Source organism: Anas platyrhynchos, chromosome 9, assembly GCF_047663525.1.
Source record: "Anas platyrhynchos isolate ZD024472 breed Pekin duck chromosome 9, IASCAAS_PekinDuck_T2T, whole genome shotgun sequence".
NCBI classification, from domain to species: Eukaryota; Metazoa; Chordata; class Aves; order Anseriformes; family Anatidae; genus Anas; species Anas platyrhynchos.
The window spans coordinates 11,375,616-11,395,819 of record NC_092595.1 but is presented as its reverse complement, the minus strand read 5'-3'; the positions used below and the strand labels follow the sequence as shown (position 1 = coordinate 11,395,819).

General features: G+C 48.0%; 1 protein-coding gene across 1 annotated transcript in view; it reads left to right on the top strand.

The window, feature by feature from the left end:
* The window catches only part of P3H2 (prolyl 3-hydroxylase 2), a 65,062-nt gene that overhangs the window by 33,545 nt on the left and 11,313 nt on the right, over positions 1-20,204 (top strand). Inside the window, exons 2-4 of the mRNA XM_005029602.5 lie at positions 16,243-16,389; positions 17,090-17,279; positions 20,047-20,178. Coding sequence (XP_005029659.3) covers positions 16,243-16,389; positions 17,090-17,279; positions 20,047-20,178 — 469 coding nt within the window. The remainder of the gene's footprint in view (positions 1-16,242; positions 16,390-17,089; positions 17,280-20,046; positions 20,179-20,204) is intronic.

The following is a 20,204-nucleotide window of genomic DNA, read 5'->3' as shown; positions in this document are numbered from 1 at the left end:
GCTTCTGCATCTCACTGCTGAAAAGGAGCAGAGAAAGTAAATAAGCAGACCCTTGAAAGAACAGCCTGGCGTGCCAGCAAAAATGCAAGTGTCTGCTGCTGATAAGGAACAAGGAGGTTTCATGGCTCATGTGTGCCAGCTTTGAAGTCAAATATTTGTCCCCTCTGGCAAAGCTTTTCTAGCTACCAGCTGGTCTGTAGGCTCTTCTTTCTGTGCTCTTGCAGTGAGACCTGCTGTGCCTAGGGGGGAAGGAGCATCCAAGCGATGGTCCCTTGCTGTCCAGGTCAGGAGTGAGGTTCCACATGTTGCTCCCCTTGTGGTGTGGAAGAGCAGTAAGTGTGAGGAGTGCTTTATGCTTCTGGTGCATAATGTTAACAGCAAACAAAAAGCCCCTCCTAACAAGAAGGGAGACGCTCAGAAGTGCTGTAGCCTTGAGCTATGCAGCGCTTTGACCACAATCTTGAGGACTTCCAGGCTAGCGTCGAGTGTGGCATGTGCCAGACAGACAACAATGGACCCTTTGAGAGCATATTTTGGGACAGAATTTTCTTGGAGGGAGAAAGAGAAGTGCTGGTGCTCTGCTCTTATATCAATGTCTGTCTGTGGTAAGCCCCAGATGCTTTCTGCAGATGGTGTGCACAGGCTGGTTCCTGGGGACTGAGGTGACCACAGTGGCAGCTCTTCTGCAGAGTCATCGCTCAGCGCCCCTGTAGCGAGTCCTCTCTCCTTGCTCTGCAGTTTTAGAGAGAGCTTTTCAAACACTGTGGGAGTCTGTGGAATATCCTGCTGCGACGTGAGAGCTGCTGACACGGGAACATGGCAGCATGTCATCACTTATTTCCTGCCTGAGGAATCATAAGGGCTTTTTGCGTTGATTTGGGCCCATCTGCTTTCCAAAAGCAAAGCTTTATTGGATCCTTCTTGTCCTTGCTGTCCTCTTCCAGATGGTCTCTGGAGCCTTACTTTGGCTGTGTTCATGAACACCCCTGGGTGAGGGCTCCCTAAAGCCTTCAGTCAGCTTGACCATGGGAGAAGGTGTGTCACCTACCTCCTTGTGTGTCCTGGGGCTGTGCTGGCTGCCTGACACTGAGGGCCCTGAGCTGAGCTGGGTCTTTGGACCTCTGTCATCAGGTAAATAAATAACAGTCATTCCATCAAATGGTTCATGAGGACTCCTTTTTTCTTGTGCAGTTAATGGACGTGTAAGTCTGGCCACTTCCTCTGAATAACATGGGACTGAAAGTGCTTGTGAGCCAGTTGACCTGTTGGGCAGAAGAGCAAAATTAGTGACACGGCACACAAGTGAGATGTGGTGATTGCCTTGAAGCCCTCGTTTGAGGTGCCAGGCATGATGGGACAGCCCTCAGCCTGTGTCTGAAGGGCAGGTTGTTCAGGTTCAAGGTTCTGGGTTTTCCTGGTGTTTCAAATCATCTGTGTTTTTTTTTCCACGGACGTCAAAAGCTGTCATTACGGGTTTTGGTCTGGTGTACAATCCAGCCTGGGGGTCCTGAAAGGCTGGAGGTTGATGTGGTCCCTCCTGACCGATCACAAGCCAGTATTTTTGCTGCTCTGCGACCCCTTAAGTCAGAGATTTTTCACCATGACAGCACGAGGACAGGTCTCTGTGCAGCTGGGGATCAGGGATACGGGCAGTCTCATGCTGAACCTCTTTGGAGAGCTGCTGAAGAAGGAGCTTGGCTCAGGTCTTATGTCAAGTAGAACGAGGGAAGGAAACGTCTCCAGCTTGTTTGTGGTCTGGCAGCCGGAGAGCTTTCTGCTGCTGACACTGGAAACCTTTTTTTTTTTTTTTTAATATTTCCCTCATTCTTTAGATACTTCTTCTGTGTGTGCTGGTGCTGGAGCTCAGCAGCATCAGCTGGCTGTGATCTGCAGAACCTGATGGCTCTTGGGCTGCTCAGCACAGGTGGGCAGCATGGCTGGGGAGCCCCGGGAGGGGACCAATGCACTAGGATGTCCTGACAGCCCTTAAACCTCAACTTCCCATCCCCATATTACCATGATCAGGAACATCCTGTGCTCCACAAACGTGGCATGATCCAGCCAGGGATGCGCTCACAAAGAGCAGTGCCATGGAGAGGGGGGATGCTGCCGTCACTGAGAGCGTCTGCAAATAACCCGCAGAGCCAAATGCCGAGCTGGTGCTGGTTATGCAAGTCTGCCCATGCAGCCACGTTGCCAACCGAGTCACTGCTTAGGTCTTGTGGGTTTTATTCTGTGGCTCAGATTTATTTTGGATGGAAAGCCACGTGTTTCCAGTGAAGCTACACCTGTGGTGATTTATGTTTTGGATTAGCCTCGGCAACAACCAAAGCACATTTGTCAAAATTTCTTCCATATTTGTACTTTTTAAAGGCATTTTTCTTTTTTCTTTTTTTTTTTTTTTTTTTTCAAATGAAGTATGCCCTGCTTTTTTAACAGTAGTCTAGGCTGGGAGCAGATGAATGTGTTTCCAGTGGCTTCTTGAAATGAACAGCTGTTATTCACTGCATTGAACAAAAAGGCCTTGTGAAAAGTATGTCCAAAGTGATTCTTAAAAAAAAAAAAAAAGTAAAGGCAAAAAGCTAACAATAACAACAAAATTAAATACGATATTACAATTAGCTCAGCTGTTTGGGGTGAGTCCTATGGGTGTTGTTACATCCTGGCTACCTTGCTGCCTTCTGTGACTTCCATTTAATCCTCTGTCCCTCAGCTGCAGCCCTTGGTCATCTTTAAGCAAGCTACAGGAATTTTGTGAACCAAATGATGATTAGGATCACCACCATTTATTAATATAATTAGTACTATTTTCTTTCAAAATCCCTGCATTGAAGTTTCTGCCTCTTTAAGCATTTTCTCCTCCGTGCTAGGGAAAATCCAGACCTGGTACCAGACAGTGAGAGGCAGTCCCTATGACTTCATTCACATCATGTGCTGTCACTGGAGCTGTTTGCAGTTTTGTTTTGTTTTGTTTATTTTTTTTTCTAAAAGAAATAAATACTTTTCTGAGGGTTCTTGGGTTTGCAAATTTGGTTTTTGACAAAATGGAAACATTAGCAGAAAGCGAGGGTGAACCGACATTTGGCAATTTCCTCAGCCACCGGATTCTTTTCTCTTTGTGGATAATTGCACAGAAATTTAAGCGAAGTCTTTGTGCAAATAAAAACCCCTCGCTGTCCGAGCATGATTGATTAGGGATGCTCGCTCTTTTCCTAATTCTCTTACTTAAGCTTGGCATCATCCTCCTTTTCAGTCTTAGCTGTTTCCACCGGAGATGAAGCGGTTCTTTGCGGAGGGGCAGGAGCCACCCACCCACAGCTCCTTGGACAGACGGACTGCTGTGGGGGGGGGTGTGGGGCTGGGCAGCCACCCCTCCCTGGCCACAGTTCAGGGCAGACGAGCCTGACCCTATTTGACTTCTCCTCTGTGGATCCCGGTCTCTATAAACAGCCTTTTATGGCATTTGCCTCTCAAAGAGGAAGCAGGGTGTGGATGGGAACAGTGACAAAGAGCCACTTATGAGGATTGAGTGCGCTCTTACAGGAGACCGGTGCATAATTTTAAGATCAACAGAAAAAGCTTGCAATGTCTTCGAGCCCTGAAATGTCATCCGAGGTATTTAAATGCTGTCATTCAGCCTCCCAGCTACCAGGGTCAGAAGTTTTGTGCTGCTATTCAACAGGGAAACTGAGTCATGGAGCTGCTGAATGACTTGTTGAAGGATTCACAGCAAGTCAGAACCCGAGCCAGGAATTAGCAGCCGAGACCCAGACTGCCCGGCCCCTGGGCTGTGCTCAGAAAACGCTGGCTTCTTGCAGGAGCCTGGCTTCAGCCGTGTTCAGTGAGGACAGGCAGCGAGGCTGCCCATTGTGACTGCCCTCTCCTGTCTCAGGCAGGCAGAATGGAGTGCCAATAATGGAATAAACACCTGCTTTATTCCTACAAGGCGTATGCGTGTCCTTTAGGATGTTGTGGCAATGAGAGATGAGAAACTAAGGAGGCAGCACTGGTTTGAGAGACCCAGGAGGATCATCTGCTACTGTGGGTGCCTTTGGCGTAAAGTGGGCACTGGAGGCATGTGCTGCCATGGGATTTCTGGGACACGGCAGGAGTCAGAAGCTGGAACGAAATTGTCTGTGTCAAAGTTTGTCTGGGTCGTGGCTGGCATCCAGCCTGGCTCCATCCTTATCTATCCCTGCTGAAGGAATCTGTGCAGACAAAGCGTTTATCTGCAGCAGCAGATAGCGCTGCGTTTTCTCTGTGCGTGTTCCAACAGTGAACACAGAGCTCTCCCCTCTGACATCCTGTCCTGCAAGCAGCCACTGCAGATGTCCCTGTGCCAGGGCTTGGAAGCCTTCCTGCCCCAGGGCTGAACAACAAGCCTACCATGAAGCCCCTAGAAATGCTGCCTGGTGGGATGAGACAGGCAGAACCACGCTGCCCTGGTGCCCAGCGTGGCACTGCAGGGGGCACAGGCAATGCCCTGCTCTCTGAGCTGCTCGAGGAAGAGCTTTCCTGCTGCTGGGCTACAAATTTTCCTCCAAAAAATGGAATGGGAAAGGCTACAAATCAGCTGGCAGCTTGATAGGGTGAGTGCGGGCAGGCATGGCAGGGGAATGCAAGCATGTGCTTGCAATCTCCAAGCCATGAGCACTGCATACCTTGGGTTATAAATAAATTGTATCAATGACAATGCATTTGTGAGAGAGGCCAGGAGGGCTGGGGATGCAAAACACTTGGTTCTGTTTCATTCAGGCTGTTTGGTGCTTGGCCACCAGTGCTAGGGAGGTGGATGGGAGGTGCAGGGAGGCTCTGCTGCTCGGGCCTCCCTGATGGGTTACACCAGGCTTGGAGTGCTCTCACACAGGGTGGTGGGGCTGTGTCTTATTTCCAGCTTTTGGCTGGGAGGAAGAAGAAAGCTGAAAGTACATACTTGTTGGAGAGCACCCCAGGGTCAGAAATGTGGGATCTGTGCTGATGAGCCCCCAGCAGAGGATGCAACCCTCAATTGTTCTCAAGGAGGAGCTCTTGGGAGCATCGACAGCCCTGCTCTGCCTGTCTGTTACTCATCCCATTATCCCAGCTTGGGATAATGGGGTGAGTAAGACTGTCTGGGAACCTTGGTCAGAGAAAGCACAGCCCTGTAGCACATTTCCCTTCCGGCTCTTCCCCGGGCAGGTTTGCTGTAGGTCTCTCCCTTTGGGAGCACCCACCAGGATAATCGTCGGCTCACACAGTGAAACCTGTGCTACCACAGCAGCAGATCTTATAGTTTGGCTCTACTGGCATTCTAACCCCATTACTGTGCATTTGAGGGTTTTTTATACGGTAATTAGCCAAGGGTTTGATTTGATGGCGATACGCTGTGCTCTGTTACAAAGAGCCGATTGTAGCTCGGCATCCCGGCCAGCCCCGCGGCGCAACGGAGAGGCTTTGAAAGTGTTGCTCTGTGTGCAGGGCACTTGGCAAAGCCTCCCCCATCCCACCCTTGGATCAAATGTCCTGATAAAGAGATGGAGCTGAGAGGGTTTGTTTCACTCCTTCCAGGAACAGCGTTAGGAACCGGCAACCCCGGGATCTGGTTGTGATTTGCGGGAGATGTTGGGCTCCTTACCTGCAAGCTGGGGAAAGTGATACCTCTGCCAGGGGCCTCCAGGGCTCAGTTAAGATTAATAAGGGTGGGAGGGGAGATGAAATAGCTGTGACATTTTATTTTTATTATTAACGATGTAGAGCGAAGCCAGGGCATCTCTGTGAATAATCGCTCCGGTTTGCCTGTGGAGATTTGGCTGCATTTTTTCCCTCCCTTACCCTCTACTAATCAGAGCACATTTGACTTTGTAAGAGGAGGACTCAGAAAGCAACATTTCTCAGTGTCTGAATAAAAAGCTGAGCGTTTCCTGGAGTAATTAGGTCCAGGCTCTCAGGAAATGAAGGCCGTCTACTTGATAAGTGTCTAGTAATGATTACCAAGCTATGGCTGGGAAAAGCAAGCAAAGTGCTTTCATTTCAGAAGCAGCAAATCCAGCTGAGACCTGTGGTGTGTGTCACGTATGGAGGCAATTGTCCAAGTGGTATGTGGCCTTGTTGGCTGAAGCATGAGCCAAATTCACCCTGGAGTAGCTCCACAAGAGACACCAGGGTTGCACCACGGGGCTGAGCTGTGTATGCTGTCCATAACTTGCCCGGGGGCTGAGGGCTGGAGGTGTCATTCTGGGACTGGTGGCATTATTCTTAAATTAGTGACAGTACTCATTAAAGCTTGTAGAGCTGGAATAGGGTAAGGGACATTTGCATGAATAGAATTAGATCCTCTCCAAATGAAATACCTGTTTCTTCAGTGGTGTTGGATAAATTGATGCTGAAAGTGCATACGTTTGGCTTCACCGGTGTGTTTTTGTTCATAAGTCAAACTCAGCTGCAGCAGTCAGAAGCTCTCACAAAAGAAGACCTCTCCAGCATTTGCAGGGGCAAATTTGGCTGGGAACATGTCTGACAGTCTGTGCAATTGTCACCGTCCATTTACTGTCAGCACACTTATCCTGCAAGCCTGGAGCACCCTTGAGAGCTGATGTGCTGCTGAGAAGGTTGGTTGCAGCCCCCCACCCCTGCCCCATTTCATCTGCCTCCATTTCAGAGTGATGCCTTGTTGTGGGAAAATCCATCTCTGGTTTTCTCAGATGGAGTTTTGGTGTAATGTTGGAGGACTCTGAGGAAGCTTGCAGTCCTGCTGCAATGACTCCTGCCTTCCAGGCACACCAATGAGTGTGCAGGTAGGTTTTGCAACAACCCCCACGTCTTCTGAAAACGTAGCCTAGCAGCATGGCTTTCTCAGCTGCACATCTGCTCTGGTGAAAATAATATACTGATGTCTAAAAATCTCTCAAATCCCTTATTTATTGCAGCTTATATAAATGTCTTCCAGAAAGGATTACACAGCTCAATGGAGGATAGGTCCAAGGGTGGCTTTTAAGCACAGTGGTCCAGAGGCAAATCTTTTTTTGGGAAACCTGTAAGCTGCTGCTTTGATGAAACCCTGTGTGCAAAGGTGTCTGTGTGCTTGCACATCCTTATGCTCTGCCCACAGGAGTCCTCCACTGGCCACTGTTGGGGGAAGGCTCCTGGGATCAGCCTGATCTACCTTGGCAGCTCAAACACGTAGTGTCCTTTGCAAGACCTTTCCTTTGCTTTCCAGAACAACCGAGAGTGTACTGCAGAACTGTGGATATATTTTCATTTCCCTCTTTGTACCTTTGCCCTTTCTCTGCAAGCTTTGCTTCCTCACAGACAGTAAATGCAGTAGCTGGATGCTGGCCCAGTAACTGCTGAGTCTATTGGATCAGCAGAAAAGTTTCTTTGCAAAACTAGCAGTTGTCTCCAAAACCACCTAAGGCATAAGCTCGGTTTGCTTCGCCTTGGCTTCAGTCAGTTTGCCTGATGGTGAGCAGACTCCATCCCTGATGTGTAGATCTTTAGTCTTTGCAGAATGGTTGTTTAATGATTGTTTAATTGGCATGATGGTCTGATAATTTATTTGGTCAGGTCTGCAGTGCCATAATGCCCATCACCATCACGATGGTTTCCAAGCGTTCAGCAGCTGGGAGTCATGATCTATTGGTTTATAGCTCCAGCCCTGGAAAAGGCATTTTGGAATCACAGTGTCAGGAAAAAAAACATGGTAATCAAACCAATTTTCTTAAAGACTGGGAGGGTTTGGGGTGAGAGGGAGATGCACATATATGCTATGAGTCTGTTTTTATTTGGGGAATTAGTTGTTTTCCTTCTCCCTTTGCTGTCCCATGGTGGCTGGGGGCAGAAGGAGATAAAGACCTCTTTCTCGGGTAGCACAGTCCTGTTTGCAGCCCACCCCCAGGGCTAAACACTCTGCTTTTCAAATAATTTCTCTGTTATTTGTTTATTTCTGCAAGAGATGACCTTTTATTGTGAAAGGGAAAAGGAGGGAGAGGCAGATGTCAGGCTCAGGACAGGGCTTAGATAAGCCATTTGACAGGACTCCATTGACATCAGAACTGGACTGCAAAGAGGGGTATCATTTTATCACCGCATCCATGTGGCTTTCTGGCTACAAGATGGTCGTGAGTAATCCCTGCATCTTCATGAAAAGGCATTTTCTAGGGCTATGCAGAGCTGTTTGGATGATGTTGAGTAACAGCAGAGAAGCAGATGCATTTTCACAAGAAACTTTGGCTGCTGGTGGACATTCAACAGCTCATCATGTCAGAGTCTTTTAAAAGGTGCTGAGCCATTGCTAAGGCATGGAAAAGGAGGAAATTTCTGCTGTAAGAATTTTTCTGTTTGTCTCAGATTTTTCTGTTGTGTTTTTCTGAAGCATTTCAGCTATTATTTCTATAGAGATAGTGACATGGAAACAGCTTGGCTGAGTCTGCTCCAGTGCCTGATACCATCAGCCAGAGCAGCTCGACTGGTTGCAGTGCCCCAGCTTCCTGCCAGGGAGGCAGGATGATAGAGAAAATACACATCTGAACTGGAAAGCTGTTGTTTTATGGGCCCCAAAGAAGGAAGATACATAAAAGCAAGAAAAACTCAGAATCTTGAAACAGAGTCCGTGGCGGTTCTGCTAATTTTGGATCTGGTCTCTGACCTGTGTTACGTCCTTGCAAACACACCAGAGAAGTGTGGTTTGTTGCTCTGCAGGCAGAAGTGCTCTTGTCCAGAAGTGTGCCAGAATAAGCTGCTTGCCTTATTCTAGGCACGTGGTTGGTGTCAGCCTGTCGTGCAGAGCGCCTGGCGACTCACCTTTGCTTGTGCAGGTTTTGTCCATCAATTCGGTCACAGGAGAGTAACCCATCCTCTCGTAGGGAGAGAAGGTTGCATGATACCAGTGTTATAATGCTGTCCTTTCCTGATGGGTCTCTTTTAGCGGAGAGACATGCCTCAGCATGCTTTGGCCTTCCTCCTCATTAGAATAAACACTTGAGTTTGTTCCCATGTGGATGGCTGTGTTGTGGATGACACTTGTGCTTGGATCTCAGGCACCGTGAGGCTGTCTGTGAACGCGCTGTCCACTGATCCCCTCCCAAGTGCCTCCTGTTCCATCTCTGTGTCATCACTTCTCTCCAGCTCTTTCATCACGGATGAATTTGCTTTGTTTCTGGTCCAGATCAAATGCCAAATGCCTTCGGGTTCCTGAAGCTGGAAGGCTGTGTGGAAATGCAGGATACTGTTATGTTCCCGTGGCATCCCTGCTGCTGGAGCAAGTGCCCTGTCTGCCTCCTCCTGTGACTTGTGCTCCCACGATGTCCCCCAGCCTTTCAACTGCCTGCCAAGTCTGTTTGCTTTGTTTTTCCCCCTAAAAGCATGCAATCAATTTTAGCCCTAATCAGATGGAAGCATTCCAGCCTTGACCTTCCTCCCTTCATGCACAAAGGGCTCCCTTGCTCCTTCCCATGCATTTCACACGATCTCCATCTGTCCTCCCAGGTATTTCCTAGGCTTTGTGCTGGGGAACACCTGCATCTCCTGCCACTTGGTGTGTCGGATGAAAGCTCATGGCTTGTCTGCCAAGCTGGGGCCCATGGGACTCTTGCTGGTGGTCTTTGAGGAAGGGATAATCACGCAGCGTGTGTTTCCAGCTGTGCAGTTTCATTAGCTTAAAATGCACGGGCTGATCTTTGAGTGATGCCTTCCCAGGAGTGCAGTGACAGGGGTTGCCACAGGGATACTCTAACACAGGAGGAAGGATATGCATGGGAAATCCTCCAGTCTGGAAAGCCTGGGTGGCTCTGTAACCCCCCTATTAGTATCTAGCACTGCTTGTTGCCATTAGTCTTTAAGTGTATGGCTTCTCACATACTGCTAATCTCCAAGGGCCACCACCTCATCTCTGATTACCTGACCAAGAAAAAACCCTGGGGTAAAGGAATCTCATGGGCAGCCACCTGCACAGATTCCTGAGGGCTGAATGCATCCCACCTGTTCCAAGGAATATTACTCAGGAAGCCCTTACTTAGCTCTCAGGTTATGCTAGCATCCTTAAAAAGGGAGCAGGAGCCCATTTGTAGCCAGACACGGCTGCTGGAGGAGCTGCTCAGAGCCCTCATGGCCCCGTGAGGAGGATGCTTCGCCCCACTGGTATGGTGTGGCTGCGGGATGTTGGTGGTGTGGTCGGGTGTTTGCAGCAGGAACATTTTAAACAAGGCTGGGAAGGAAATGGGTTTTGTGCCCAAGCTTTAAAGGGTTTTGATTGTTTTTTTCATCTTCTTTTTGCCAGGAGAGCCCCAACTGCATATTCTAGGAATTTTTCCTCATTAAAAATGTTGTTTTACACACAACACAGCTGTCATCAGGGTCTGTTAAACACAGCTAAGTGTTTATGTAGGACAGAAACTGCCTGGGAGTGTTTTTCACAGTGGGTCAGACTGAAGGTTCAGTAAACATAAACACATTTCCCACTGATTGCTCCCCGGATGAATCCTGCAATGCATCAATGTGTTTGAGATTTATGTGGGAAGGGTCTCTCCTGCTGGGGAGAGGTTTAACAAGAAGTCGCTTGCTCCTTGTGTGTTCTTTATTATACCGGGGTGCAGTTAAGCATATAATGCAGGGGCACAAACCTGTGAAAATCTTCATTTAATTTAATGCCTGTGAGGAATTTAAGAGGAGTTTATCAGAGAAGGAGGGAAGGATGTGTTGGAAGGGAGGGACCAAAGAACTTGCTGGCTCTCAGCTTCGAAATTAGTTTGTCTCACTGTAATTTAAAAGCACCCTCATAGTGGTCTTAACCTGAACCTCTGGTAGATGAGAGTATTTGTGCTGCACGGTGCATTCCCAGCACACCTGGGGGATGCAGCTCATCCACTCTGCATGTACATGTGAAAGCTCATGAAAAGTAGTGCCAGGATGGCCCAAGTGAGAGATTCATTAGGATGTCTGATTCCTCTCCTGGTTAGTTGCAGGAAAAAAAAAAAAAAAAGTTCCATGAACAATGTTGAAATGGTTTGTTTAGTTCAGTTTTAAATTTCCAAGCATCTGCCGCTTTCTGCAGACTAACTCAATGTCTAGTCAGCTCTTTTGTCCGTGTACCTACCAATCCGCATGTTTGTGTGCCTGTTGAAATAACAAAAAACCCAAACCCTTCCTAGGTTTCTCACGAGAAGTTTTCCCTGCGCCAGCTCTCCAGATTGGTTGTGTTTTGGATTTGGGACCATCTTTCTGCCAACATCGGATCCCATCTGCAGACGGAGAATTTCCTAATTAACTCTTCTTCTTCCGTTTGTAACAGTGAAACAGTTGAGGCAAGGTCACTTGCTATTTATAGCCATCTCACACTACTTGCTTCTACTCGCCCAGGCAGTAATCTCTGCGTAGACACAGCAAGATTAATCCTTCATGACACCAAACTTTCCATTCCCCTTGCTATCTGTGCTTACCCATGACTGAGCCCCCCCTCCTCTGCAGAGCCTGGTGTGCTAAGCCTTTGATAAAACACAGCAGCAGTGGGACTGTGGAAAAAGTTTTAAAAAACAGCATCAGTTCAACAACCCAGGAGTTGGCTGGGAGGTTTGAGGCTTCGGTTTCTAGGTCAGGAGAAAAGTTTGAAATTTGTTCTAACCAGCTCTTTACCAGGCTGATGCATTCAGCAGTTCACTGAGGTGTATGCAGGTAGGTGCATGTAAGAAACTGCAGGGTTTTGAGAGATTTACCACTTTTTCTGCGGTATAAGTCTTCTTCACATCCCCTGGAAAAGTTTAAATTCCAATTGTGTCTTACGTGTTGAAGATACCTTAATGTAGAAACAAGTTGGGTTATGGTAATTGCCAATAACTGATGATATGTTCAGTGAAATGGGACTTCATTGCCAAAAGTTGTATGAGGTCTTGGTTATATTGTGTACCATCACCCTTGTCTCAGGCAGGCAGAATCAATAATGGCTACTTTCTAAAATTCTGTTTTTGCAGTCTGAGCCACCCTCGGGCAGGCAGTGGTTAGGGCAGCTGTCTGTGCTTCTCTGTGCAGGACACGGCAGCCAAAGCAGTGATAAAATCAAACAGCAAGGCATGGGTGGTCAGGAGACAGGCAGCATTCATTTCCTAAGCATGGCAGTTCAGTGATGGTGGCGTTGGGGTACAGAGCAGATTGCTTGGCAGAGGCCACAATGACAATGAATCAGGAAAAAAAATATTTTCCAGCATCAAAACCCAGAAACATGTAAAAATTACATTTTCTCCTTTGCTCTAGCTGTTGTCATGGTAAAGTCAACAAGGACAGGGTGCTCCAGGGTCTGCCTTGTGCTGCCTTGCTGATTTTGTGTCTGCCTTAGCTGAAGTACACAGGGGTTAGTGCAAAGGTGCAGCAACATTCCAGAAATCTCATCCCAATAATGTGAAGGCGAACTTAGAGTACATACTAAGGTTGTGGTTTGACAGTTGTTATTTTTTCCTGCTTATTTTGCTTCATTGTTTATTGTTATGCTGTGTTATTTATATTACTTTTTATTACATTTATTTATATTGCATTTATATGAAATTTTGAGAGCCCTACAAAGATCAAAATCCACTTGTGTTACGTGCCTGCATTTTCTTATAGCCCCTGAGTTGCTTGCCATCTAAATAAACATCATAATTCCCCTGTAGGAGAAATACTATTTTTTTATTGCTACTCCTTGAAAACAATGGAAAATCAGGCACAAAGAAAACAAAGCGTTTTTTTCCAGTGGCTGCACAATGAAATTGCGACAGGGCCAGGAACTGAGTCCAGGTGTCCTGAGTCCCAGCCCAGACCTTTAAACACCAAAATATCCTTCAGTGCCTAGTGAATTCAGTGTTTTGGCAAAAGTTTCCCTGAAGTGTTTCATAATTAATGTCAGTGCAAGTCTCTGAATGTGTCTTACCAGTTAGGAATTCGCTTTTATATACACACATCCCCTTAAAAACTCCCCCAAACTTAGCAGCTGTTGGCTTCTTTGTGTTGCTGGAGCATTTCTAAGGCGAGAACGGGACATGATAAATTGAGAAGTGTTGATTTGAAATGTTCTGCTTTGAGTCCACTTAGCAAAATTGAAAGGTCATCTGTCCTCTAAAGAGCCAGCAGGACTAGACACAGTATGAGCCTTGTTTTGAGGGAAAGGGATTTTCTGTTGTGTCTAGAAGTCAGACTTCGCCTATCTCATGGGGGTGGATTTCATCCAGGAAAAGCTAAGCCTCTCCTAGGATCTGTGACAGTTTTCAACAGCTTTCTGAAAAGGAGCTAGAAGCAAAAAAAAAAGAGGACATTGCAGTCCATGACAATCACAGCTTGGTTCTCCAGGGACCACGTCCCTTGCTGGGATGTATCTGCTCCCTTTTAAGGCTGCATGTGCAGGATGCTGCCAGAAGAGGAGAGAAATCAGCGCTGTGGTGTGGAAGAGTGCAATTTCTCCAAGCAGCTCAAATAATGGCTCAAATGCTAGCACCCTCTAGATCAGGTCAGCAGCTTTCGTGCCGTCTCAGCTCAAAAATTCTTGCAGTTATTTTGCTCACCTGGTGGGAAACCAAGAGCTTGCTCTGGAGAGTGGGATCCTTGGTAAGACTCCTAGGCAGGAGCTAAATGCAAGTGTTTTAGAGTTTACAATTAAAAGAAAACTGAAACTCAGAACCTGGACCTAAAATGCATCATTGAAAGAGTTTCTTGACTTTGGGAAATCTGAGAATCAAGAGTCACAGCTTGAGAGAAATCTGGAGTCAAGTCCCTGAATTTGGTTCTCAGCTTTGCTCCGATTTCTGCTCCGATGCTGGGATGCTTGCCCAACATACCTGTGAGACAGAAGAAACAGAATTGCTGAGGGGAAATGCCAAGTGAAGCACCAGAACAAATACTCTCCTGACAGTAAAAGCTGTTTTCCCTGCACCCATTGTCAGTACAGCACTAATCCTGCAGATCTTCTGAAGTTTGCACAAGGCAAATTGTTTGCATTTCCATGGGCAGTGCAGTGTGGTGGTGCTTTGGTGTTCAAAGGGCAGCTCTGGGAAGCGGGATGAGATGTCGGACTGCGGCTTTTATCCCCTTTTCAGAGGTATTCACGCGTGCCTCCTCTGCCGGCCATGCCCTGGCCTTGCTGGGAACCAGACGAGCAATTTTGGCTGTGCTTGAGCAGCAGCACAGCTCATCAGGTGGCTGAGCTGTTCCTCCAGTAGATTTTCATGTGCCTGGTCGTCTGCTTTCAAACCACTGGCCAGATCCAGCACCTGCTGCCCCTGCCTGGGAGGTTTCTGTCAGTGGTCACTGGGACAGGATCCCCTGTGAGAGTGATGGGCTTATAAAGGGCCATAAACTGCTCTTTGAGACAGATGCTACCACTAAATATTTGTCTCAACATCTCAGTTCCCTGGGAAGCAATGAGAGGGTGTGACAGCGCTGCTCATTTGTTATAAAAGTGCTGGTTTCACACCCCCTGGTCTGTTTGGGTGCCTGCTCGCAAATCTTCCCACTTCATTTTTTAAAGCAAAAATGCTTCCCTTTCAAATTTCACCTTCTGTTGGGAAAAAGCCAAAGGAAACCTATTAGAGTAATTTTTTAATATTTGCCACTTGGAAATTCTGTTTGGGAGTGGAGACTCAAATGGCACCGGCTGCTCCCTTTGCAGCCAAAACACGTCCCCCTGCGCCAGTCAGGAACGTGGCCTCGCAGCCATAATCTGTGTCCTCGTGCTGTGTTTTCCCAGGTCTTGCCAAGCTTGACATGCAGTAGGAAAGGAGGCATCCTTATGGCAGTTAAACAAACGGGGTATTTTATTAACCCTGGCAGACCCTTTCCAAGTAGGAACAGGTTAGCCAAGTGATTTGCTGTGGGCTCGCTGCTTCCAGAGGGACTGTGCAGCTGAATCAGACCTGTGGCTCTTAACCCTGCTCCGGCTCTTCTTGCTCAGAGCAGAAAAAAAGAAGGACTTTTTGCCATGCCGGTGCTGCAGTCGAGTGCCCTGAGCAAATCCCCTGTGCAGCCGGGTGCCCGGAGCAATGCAGGCAGAGCATAGCACGGTCAGGGCTTAATCCTGGCTGTGGGAAGAGGAACTTGTGCAGCTGTGCCCAAACCTTTTCCCCGTCTCTGTAAAAGCATTTCTCACAGCTTGGCTGACAGGCAGCAATTTATCAAGCCACGGGAGATAGAGTTGATGCTCATTAAGAGCATCTGAGTCTTAACTCAGTGTTTACAACTGAACCTTAACATAGAGCACAGCCAACAGCCGGAATTAAATCGCGGCTCCTGGAAGATTTTACCGTAGTGCTTCGCTCTGGCCAGGCAGTTTGGGGAACCCCTCCTCTGGACCACGTCCTGGGCTGCAGCAGAGGGATGCTGAGCCTGCAGCAGCTGGGCTGGGTGCTGTGGCTGGCTGGAGGGGACAGCAGGATGGTGCAGAGCAAGCAGGACAGCGTGGTTTGCCATCACCTGGGCTGTATCATGCTGTGTCTCTACCGTGGGCTAGCAGGAGACCATCTTGCTGTCATTTTGGGTGTCAGGTGGGTATGCATGCAGGTCTCAAGCAGGGTGAGCCTGCCAGGGGCCTGGCTCTGCACCTTGCTGTTAGGGGTTTTGGTTTGCTTTCAGGTGCAAGTGCATTGGCCGTGGAAGTGGCCCTGCTGGGTCAGGCAGATGTTGCACCCAAACATCTGTCCTGCTCCCTGCACTCCGGGCAGCTCCATGGGTGTGTTTAGCCCTGATGTTTGTTTTTGCTTAGGAGGCTTTCTCTGGGGTGAAACTGATGTCTGGTCTCAATTATGAATCTACAAACCCAAAGTAACTTGATATACCAAAGGTAAACTTTTAATCTCTCCGCCGCTATCAGCAGAGTCTGGTCTTTTGCAGCTGCACACAGCTGAGCTCAATAAATGGTGCCAAGTCCCCTGTTACTAGCAGGGGCTCTGAGCTTGGACACAGCTTTGCTTCTATGGCTTACAGAGCGAGCGGCTTCGGCAGCTGCTTTTCCCTCCCGTCTCCCTCACACCTCACATCTCTGCACCTGGGACTGTGCAGGGGGTTGGAGCAGCTGAGTTCAGAGGATGTGCAGCTGGAAAAGAGGCTGGACCCCATCATGGGTTCGCCCCATCAGAGGCCATAAGTGACCTGCCTGGCTGTACGGAGCTCCAGCAATTCCAGCTCCCCTTACACCGGGCTTTTCTCTCATTTCAGCCATTGTCCATAAACTCTACATTCAGGTTTTCCTTGGTCATCCCGTCACTGCCCAGCCCGGTGGTGTCAACCAACTCAGTCTTTCTTATCTTGTTGCAGCTGAACCAGCTGGAGGAGGCGGCAAATGCAGCTCACACTTTCTTCATGGCAAACCCCGAGCACATGGAGATACAGCAGGACATTGAGAACTACAAGACCACGTCAGGGAAGGTCAGCCTGATTGACCGGGAGGCCAAGCCGCACATGGTGAGTCTGAGCTGAAGAGGTGTCTGGGTTAAGTGTCAGACAGCCTGGAGAGAAGAGAGTTAGGAGGCCAAGAGAGCATCCTCTATGAATGGGGAAACACTTGCCAAGGTCCATGTCACAGTGCAGCAAAACAAACTCCCTTTCAGAGTTCTTCTTTAAGCCCAGGCAGCTCCTGCTTTTTCCAGGCTCCCTGCTGTGTCCCCACCACGATCCCTCCATTCGGGGGCTCCTGGGTCATCCGTGGCTGTGGTCACACACCAGCAGGCAGCTGCGATGGATGCTTTGGTGTGCTCCAACGGACAGATCTTGGCTCACGTGTGTTTATTCCAAGCTGGATTCTCCCACCTGGGCATGGAGCATCCAAACGAGTGACTGTGCTGGTGACAGTGCAGGGTGACAGAGAAACAGACAAATTTATCCACCCCCCCAAGGTGAAAGGCCAGCAGGAATACCAGGGACCCATTTTCTGATTTCACAAGATACAAGGAAGCTGGTATTTGTGGCATTTGGTGTAATTAATGGAGCTGCTCATTAGGAGCCATCCTAAGACAGATCTGCCTGGGCCAGGTGCTGTCTTTTTGCTTGGCGTTCAGCATTGCTGTTGGGTAGAAGGGTTAAAACAGAGAAAAGAAGTGTTTTTGTCACCTAAATGGATGATCTGTAGCCTGCTTAAAGACTTCTCTGCCTGCCGGCTTTGCAGGAGGACTACACTGCTGGCGTAAGGCACTACGACAGGGAGGAGTATGGGCTGGCCATTGAATTCTTGGAGCGCGCCTTGGTGGGGTACTACTCCGAGGATGAAGACTGCCAGATCATGTGCGAGGGACCACAGAGATTTGAGGAGCATGAATACCTGGACTACAAGGCAAGCCTCTATGAAGCTGTTGCAGGTGAGGGCTTTTTGCATCTTTTGGGTTCTCACCCCTGGCCTGGAAATAATTTTAATTATTGAGTTTGGGTGGGTTTGGTGCTGGTGAGTAACGCTGTGGGAGGTGCTTGTGAAGCCAGAAAATGCAAATACCGGGAACCAGGACATCTCATTTAGATCCTAAATAGAAACTGAACTATAAGAATGGCATTTCCAGATGTGTGTGAAGTATCTGCAGCTTTCAGTAAAGTTGGAAGGTGCTTTAACACAAACTGCCTCAGTTTCCCCCTTGTACTGCTATGTAAATCTAGATGTTATTGGCCCTGTTTATATTTTCTCTGATTTTCAGTGCGTATGAAGAGAGCAGCAGAGTCCTCTTGGCCTTGCTCCAGCTGACCAGGAAAGTTGCCAAAAAGGCTCAGGACGTAGATTTCCTCCCCATCCAAAGGGATGGATTTGTCATTAGTGGAGGCCCACCTAGTTATGGTCCTGCCTGAAGTCTTTGGAGAGAACTGAACATTGCTACGCAATCTTCGGATTTGCATGTGTGGCTCTGAGCCAGAGGGGATTAAATGGCTTGTTCTCAGTAGAAATAAGTTTACATGTAATTAGTTGTAAGGAAAAGGAAAACAATAAATTAAGGTTTGTTTGCTGACAGAAATCTTATTTATCTACTCTTGGTCTTGGAGTTGCATCATCCTTTAGAGTTTTGTTTCTTCCATGGAAAATACTTCACTTGGATTCAGATTGTTTTTTGGTTTTGCATAATTCTGCTTACCTAGAGACAAGAAATTTAACTGAACCTACCAAGATGAAACCACCTGCCAATGAACTCTTCCTGGAGGTGTTCAAGGCCAGGGCTTTGGGCAGCCTGATCTAGTGGGAGATGTCCCTGGCCATGGCAGGGGGGTTGGATTACATGATCTTTAAAGGTCCCTTTCAACTAAAACCTATGGGTTTATTATTCTATGATACAGGATGGGAAGCAGCCTCTGCTGGGCTTAGTTACTCAGGCAAAAATGTGAGACTGCTGTAAGGACTAAGTTGGTGCCAATGTCATTGTCCCTTTGTCATACCTGCTTTCAAAACCATGACCAGGAAACTAAGGGCCGTATCAAGCCCTCCAGGAGGAGAGTTTTTGTTGGGAAAGAAAAGCCACCTTCCTTCTTAGTGAAAGCTGGTGCTCTTCAAACAGGTTTGGTTTCTGTTAGGTCATTTCTGTGCTGTGCAAGTTGAGTGCAGCCCCAGTGAGCAGAGCAGGTGTTTCAACGTGGCCACCCAGTGACCATGGTGTGAACCAGTACAACTCCTGGAGATGAAAAGCCAAAGGTCACAGCAAGCACTGTGGCTTGGCTTGGCCAGATCTGCCTGGGAATAACCACTCCCAGCCCCAGGACTGCTCAGACACCCAAAGAAACAGGCAAGGGAGGAAGCAAAGGAGGGAAAAGAGTTCCCCATAGGAAACTGTGTGGTCATTACAGGACAGCACAACCCAGCGTTTTCCCCTGGGTCCAAGGCTCTCAGGAGGGACTGAGGATGCACACACTACAAAATGAGAGTTTAGTTCTGCAGAGCCCCATTCTCTTTTCAGTCCCAAGCTAATTTGCCGTGCCGCTACATGGGGTGGAAATGCTCTTACCTCCTCACCCCAGGGACAGATACATTTCAGTGCATTGATTCCAACAGACACAGCCTGTTTCTAAGGCATCCTGAGAGTACCAAGTGAAAGCATTGCTTGTCAGTGATGGATTACTCCATGTCTAGGATTCTTAAAGAGGTTTAAACTACAGCAAAAATATTTATGTCCTTTTCCTTCTTCCTTTCCATAATAAAGTACCCTGGATGTAGATGGTATATCAGACAACTACTCAAGCTACCTGCTTGGAAAAAATGGGGGCTGTTTCAAGTTTCCACTTGATTTCAGCACAAATTCCTCAGGCTGTTTTTTTGGCAGCTCCAAGAAGTGCTTTGGTAGCTGAGCACATGTTTTTTTTCAATCCTGTGTTTGTTTCTTAAAGTTTTTAATGGTGTACAGAGACAGAGCGAGCAAAGTAGATTTGTAAGTACATTGCAGCAAAGGCTCCAAACGGGAATCAGATGTCAGCTTTGGCTTCGGCATCGCACAGCTGATACAAGGCCTGCATTGTGTACTCCCACTGATTAGAAAACGTGCTGATGGCAGATGTTTACCGCGTGCTTTCATTACCCAGGAGATATCTCATTGTCAAGAAGCAATGAACATGGGGATTTTGCTGCCAGTATTTGTACCTTAGACCTTTCAGACCAGCAGCCGCGCTGCCTTGCTTGGCTGTGCTCATAAAGCTGCTCTACCCCTAGCCCCTCTTGTCTTCAACCTCCCCTTGTCCCTGGGAGCTTTCTTACTGGAAAAAGGCAAGGATAAAAGATGAGATGAAGGGTATGGTATGGAGGTGGTCACACTGTCTTCACACCTACAACTTGCTTTGTGGTTGTCCTCGCCCGGCAGGGCTCTCGGGGCTGAGCACCTGCCTGCCACCAGCAGGTTCCTGGCTGGTCCAGTGTTCCTGGGATGTGACAGAGATGCTCAGGCTCCCTCTGCAGTTGACAGGAGAATGGCATTTCTCAAGGAGGCCAAAAATATGACTGCAGCTCTCCATCAGCTTTAGGAACGAACCTGAGCTGTTTCTCTAGGTGCTCCATCACCTGCTGGACCATAAGTTGAATGTCCTTCAACTGGGGAAAAATGATCTCTGTCCTGGGCTCAGCACCATCACCACCCTTCTCAGTTCTTCTCCTTCTTTTCTTGGCAGATCACTACATGCAAGTTCTGGCCTGCAAACACGACTGTGTCCGGGAACTCGCCACACGTTCAGGTCGCATCTCGCCTATCGAAAATTTCCTTCCCCTCCATTATGACTACTTACAGTTTGCCTATTACAGAGGTAAGGCCCATTCTTCTATTCCTTAC